At 41.2% G+C, this 6,000-nt stretch overlaps 1 protein-coding gene across 1 annotated transcript in view; it reads right to left on the bottom strand.

Annotated features, from left to right (window-relative positions):
- Positions 1–2,281: 2,281 nt before the first annotated feature.
- Positions 2,282–6,000, bottom strand: part of Asb7 (ankyrin repeat and SOCS box containing 7) — a 33,691-nt gene continuing 29,972 nt past the window's right edge. Inside the window, exon 6 of the mRNA XM_013012015.1 lies at positions 2,282–2,568. Coding sequence (XP_012867469.1) covers positions 2,429–2,568 — 140 coding nt within the window. The 3' untranslated portion in view covers positions 2,282–2,428. The remainder of the gene's footprint in view (positions 2,569–6,000) is intronic.

The raw sequence follows: 6,000 nt of genomic DNA, 5'->3' as shown, positions 1-6,000 counted from the left end.
TGTTAAATACAGTATGATTGGAATTTTATTCACAGCAAACATAAACACTCTTTTTAAGCTTTCAGATAAATCAAACCTCAGAACAATAAATAATGAAATTATACACTTCTTCATTAAATAGAATTTTCAATTTTAGGAAGAGCTCTCATAATTTTTTTTTTTTCTGAAGTCACAGCAGCAATATAGAACCAAGAATTTACCTTGATCGGATCTTTTTACTTTAAGAGCTGACTCAAAACTCAGTGGCTAACTTTGTTTGGAAACCTCTGAATGGCTGGGGAGAGAGTATCATTATATAATATAGTAGCTGAATAAATCAGTAACACTTATTGGCATTTGTGGAAAGAAGGCCTGGACAAATGGTCCATTGATTAAATCAGTGCTCAGAGTGCGCCCCTAGGCACCATCCTGCTTCCTGTCTTCCTGGGCTTGTTAACAAGTCCATTCTGGCCATCCCATGGTCCCTAACGCTGCCAATGTGTCTAAGCTCTGGCCTGGGTCTTGTTCTAATGAACTAAGGGGCTCTCTCTAGAAGACAGCCATTAGGAACAGGTCAGACCACCCATTCCTACCCATCCAGCTCCAGCTACGGTTTGGGGGTCTGACAAAATGGACACCTTTGCAAAAAAAAACTGCTGACCCAAATCGATAGGAACACATCTATCATTCTCCAAATAACTCCCGGCCTGTTCGGCAACACACATGGTGCCTGGGTACAAGCAGATGGGCGCAATCCTGATGCCAGGTTTGAGCTGTACAGCCAGGAGAATGGTTCTGCTGGATGGGACCAGGCAGCACGGAGCAGGCTCCGCCCCGCTGTGGGCCGCTCGTAGCCGGAAGAGCTTTTGCACTTTATGACTGATAGCTAGCAATTCAGACAAGAAAAGGAGGAGCCCTTCCTAGGCCTTGTAAACTTTGGATAGCAGATAAATCGATGGCATGTGACTGTTTGGAAGTTTTCCCCAGCCCGAAAGATAATGTGGGGACATCAAGAACTGTGAAAGGAACCAAATGGTGACTAAAGCATGGAGCCCATATCCTAGAACCTTCTCCTCTGCTTACCGAAGCTCTAGCCTGGCCATGTCTACACTGCATGCACCCACCCAATCAGCCCCCAAATCAAATAACTGTCCTCGAGAGCTCCACTGAACCTAACTGTAAAACAGACAGAGACTATTTAGTTAGCGTATTAGGAATCAGCCAGACTTTAAGAAATGTGCACCATTAGAGATTTTACCCTTAATAGAATCTATGTATATATGTATATATTACCAGGAAGAAGGAAATAAAAACACCAAGAAACCACTTCAAATGATTTAACCATTAAAGCCAAATGGTTTAACAAATAGCCTGGGCTATTTTTAGGGTCCATTCAACCACCAGAATATGCTATTCAAAGGGAAATAAAAGACAAGGTTTAAAACGGTCGTTGTAAGGACACAGTCTGGGTTCTGTCAGGGCACCAAAGTGCTGGCCCCGCTGTGCCGGGCCGGTGGGGAATGAGGAAGTGCCAGAGAAAAACATGAACAGGAGACAGCGGAAGGAAGTGTATTGCACTGGGTGATTGAAAAAAACAAAACAAAACAAAAAAAACAAAGTACACTGGCTTTATAAAGTTATTTTCTTTCCCATTAATTTCTTTCAAAAGTACAATTCAACCAGAGACAGAAAGTCACAACACCATGTCTCAGAGTAGTGTCTTACAGTTAAAAAAATAATAATAATAAATTAAAAAACAAGAGCACACCAACAGGAAAAGCCGAGGTACTGGGTTTCTGTCATTGGAAAACTACATTAGAGAGACCAAAAATAAAGAAGTTTGAAATAGCCAATCTGTCCTCGATTCAGAATGAATAAAGTGACTGCCATGACTTTTAAAAACTTTTCTTGGGGTGTTTTTAGTATGTAACCTGGGAACCCAACCCCCATCCCTCCCCCCACACCCCCTAAAATCGACAGCAAACCTTGGTAAGTGTTCTGCTGGCTTTTAGTACCGCACTCACAAATAAAACCATAAATGTGTAAGGATAAAATTCTCCACTCCAAACCTAACATCACTTAGGAAGAAAGAAATCAAAACGAAACAAAACACAATTTTCCTAAATGCAATATTGTATAGAAAGCTTGGACCTCATAAACTTGGACCAAGAAACCAAATTAAGACCTTCAAGCATGTGGTATGTTTATATATATAGATATGTATGTATGTATATATATATATATATATAAAAATCCCCTTCTCCGAGGAAAACCAACGAGCTGAATAGACTCCCCCCGCCCCCCGATGTGTATACCTGCTTTCTGATTTCATAGCAAATCAGAAATTGCATAGGATATACTTTGTGCAAGGCAAAAAAAAAAAAAAAAAAAAAGCGCCTTTTAAGTATCTGGAACATGAACTCCTCATCTTGCTCACAGTTGTGGCCTGTCAGATATCATCAAATTTGTGTTTTAAGTAGTCCTTCATGACCTTGGCGATGGGCAGTTCGTCAAGTAGCTTCAGGTTTTGAAGGCCTATACATTGTCGAATTTTAATTCGACACAGGTCCTGTAAGTTTCTGGGCTGTCCTAGAAAGACAGGGGAAAAAAAGAAAAGAAGAAAAAGTTACAAAGCATCAGATTTAAGATAAGCTCTGAAGGTGCTGACGGTATTAAGACGCAGTATTGAAAGTGGGCTCTGAAGCTGTGGGAAGAGCTGCTTACTTCACTGGGAGTCAGCCTGCGACTAGAACTGGCTCGTCCCGTTTCAAGCCTGCATTCTTCCCACTACAAACTGAGAGAGTGCTGGTCCTTGTCTTGAGGCGTCTAATAATGACGTTAGCTTCCCTGAGAAAATGAGTTCTCTGGGCCTCTGTTTCTCCACTTGAACAATGTGGATGAATGAGACTCTCTTGACCATGAGCCCTTTCTGTTGGAAGACACTGAAGTGTTGACGCTTAACCATTATCTTGGGGTTTTGCCAACAGCATCTGCCTACCTGTTCACTGTCAGCTCGGACAGAGAAGAATCTTAGGGGGGCTTGGGGCCAGGGGTGGCAAGGGGCTACAGGGGGAGTTTTACAAGGAACCCCAAGTTAGTCTGAAGTTGTAGTACTGTGTATCCACTTCCACTGACCATTAAACCCCACTAAACCTCAATGAAAAATTGTCAAAATTCTACTGTAATCCTAGTATTCAATGTCCTTATATGTGGAAATGGAACTTGGAGAACTGAGAGGAGGAATGAAGTTGGAGGAGATGGAGGAAAGAATGGAAAGGGTGACATTAAGAAGCCCTGTAACTCATCAACTGACATGCTGAATTGAAACCTCTTTGTGTAACTACTAAAGGATAGTTACAAAATAAATAAAAAGAGGAAAAACAAAACAAAAAAAACTTACATCTCCTTTCAAATGCCCTGCTTTATAGATCAGAACAATGCAGTGACCACAAACCACAAGCAAAATTCAGTAATGCTTGAATATTTGGAGTTACATATGGTGTGCTATTTTATTAAGTGGCGATAATAATAATAATAATAAAACTGATTCATTGTGTCCTCTGTGCAATGCACTGTTCTAAGCTCTTGACATACTCTCTCTCCTTTAATCAATTTATGAGGGAAGTACTTTGATCAGCACCCTCATTTTACTGACACTCTCCGAGAGCTGAAGTAATAACTAAGTTAACCAGATGCCAGATTTCAGTGGCTTTCCACAACATTTTGGTCTTACAATCTCTTCATGCTTAAAAAAAAAAAAAGATTGAGGAATTAAAGGAAGCTGGATGTGGGCTGCATCTCTGAATAATGATCATAAATGAAATTAAAACAAAAAAAATCAAACTCATTTCAAAGTAGTTTCAGGAATAAATTCATTGCTTGTTAAATGAACACACTAGTCTAAAAAATAAGTTTTCTACAAAACCAGCCCTCCCCCCCCAAAGAAAAAAATCTGGTGAGAGGAATGAGATCCTTTTCACATTTCTGCAGTGCTTCCTAATGTCTGGCCGAAAGATAGCTGAAATTTCTCAGGTGTTTATGCATTTAGTCTGGTGAACAAATCACATCAACTCAGTGCTAAAAAAGTCCACTTAACCCTCAGGAGAAAAGCAATGAGAAACAGACACATCATGTCTTAGCAGGACTAAGGAAATCACTAGGACTCTTCACAGGTACCCTAAAAGATATAAGGGGCCCCTGAGGCACTCAAGGCCACAGGCTGAGTGTCGTCCTTCTTAGGACTCTTGCTGGTTCTCAATTCTAGAAGGCCACCTCAGGTTCGCCATCACAGAGCCCAGAGTGCCTTTCCTTAGTCTCTGCAGTTACGTATTGGGAGATGCTACATTTACATATTCAGGGCTTCTTCCTCCACGTGACATGGTCCACGAGGGCGGGTCCTGTCTGACTCCCTTGTCCCACATAAACCAGTCGTCTGACTTAAGCCCTCAACAAGTATTAATTGAGCCACTGAAGACTTAAGCTTAAGAGTATCAAACCACCAATGCACTGCGTTTTAAATTATTCTCCATCACTATTCGTGGAATACTACTTTAGGATTTACCATAGTCATCATTCAGTACATGCTTACAGAATTTAATCAGCAAATCCAAACTAGGATAGCAATGAGATGTGATTAAGAATCTGATTTTCTTGGGAGACAGTGAACAAATGGGGTGATGTTGCCCAAAAGAAAATTCCAAAAGGAAATGCAGCCCTTACCTGACATAAAATGAGCCCCTCTGTGCATCACCTTAAGAATAAGTTTTTTCCCAAGAATCTGATTTTCCTAATAAATGGCAGGTTTATATGAATTAGATGTGATTCTTTTTCTTCTTCTTTCCTTGGGGGAGTGGGGGTTAAAGAATTTGATTTTCCTAATAGAAGGCAGGTTCTTTTCAACTATAATTTTAACAAAATGAACCACCAGAGAAACCAGATGAGGCTAAGTTGACATATATTAAGTACCTAGGCATGTTTAAATGAAAACATATTGTCAACTAAGTGGTTGAAAAATAAAATTATCAGAATTTGCTGAGCTAAGGTTACAAGGAGGAAACGAAAGGTTATGTACTGGTGGAAATCTTCTGAAAGGTCTTGCTTAGTGGCCTCTGTTCTTCTCCAAACGAAACCAAAATATCTCCCAGTCCTGGTGCCTACTGCTTGGTATCCATGGTCCCTTACCATTTCGTGAGTGGAGAAGACTCGTGTAAGATCAAGGACTGGTAAGGATGGTAATGATTCCCATCATGACATAACCGATTCCCCGGCTGTTAGTATTTCCTGACTTCTGTAATTTAGTGGTTTAAAACGATAGAAGATTCTTTTATGTATTTTACATCTAGGCTCCGTGCAGTGTTTTCTAGAGCTGGCTTCTCCCTCTGCAACATGGCTCACCAGATGCCTGGGTAGTTAGTCCTGGCTGGGTGCTCAGTCAGTACTGTCCAGGTCTAACTACTGGAATGCTTTTCTCAGTGGATACTGGGGGCCTGAAATACACCGGAATGCTTGGCTCAAGGGCGCTGTGGTCCTCTTTAAATATTTGGGGGGGGGTATGGGATCTTTCAAAGATTTCTTGTCCCTCTGTAGCAACTGTCTGAAGAATTATCTTTAATGATAGATATATCATAGTGATTAATAATCATCACCCCTGGAGCCAGACTGCCTGGGTTTGGCTTCTGGCCCTAGCCCTACTCCTTATAATCTGTATGATCTTGGCTGACATACTGAGCCTCCTGCCTTGGTTTCCTCATAAAACCAGCACCCACCTCAAAGGTTTCTCAAGCACGAAATAAAGTTAATTCTGGTACAGTACTGAGAATGGAGTCATGCAAGAATGTTTCAAAATATTAATTGCCAAGCAGTTGTATGGATGTTTACTTTCTGTTACCAGAAAAGCAGAGAGCCTCCTGCCTCAGGGAAGAACTGTGATTTTCCATTATGACAGCAGGGAAAACACTGCCTGACAGCTACGGAGGGCCTGGTCATCCAGGATCAGGAAAACAGTCCAGACCCATGGATGGA

This window comes from Dipodomys ordii, unplaced genomic scaffold (genome assembly GCF_000151885.1).
Source record: "Dipodomys ordii isolate 6190 unplaced genomic scaffold, Dord_2.0 Scaffold15, whole genome shotgun sequence".
Taxonomy (NCBI): Eukaryota; Metazoa; Chordata; class Mammalia; order Rodentia; family Heteromyidae; genus Dipodomys; species Dipodomys ordii.
The sequence above is the reverse complement of the archived record's forward strand: the minus strand, read 5'-3'. Positions and strand labels throughout refer to the sequence as shown.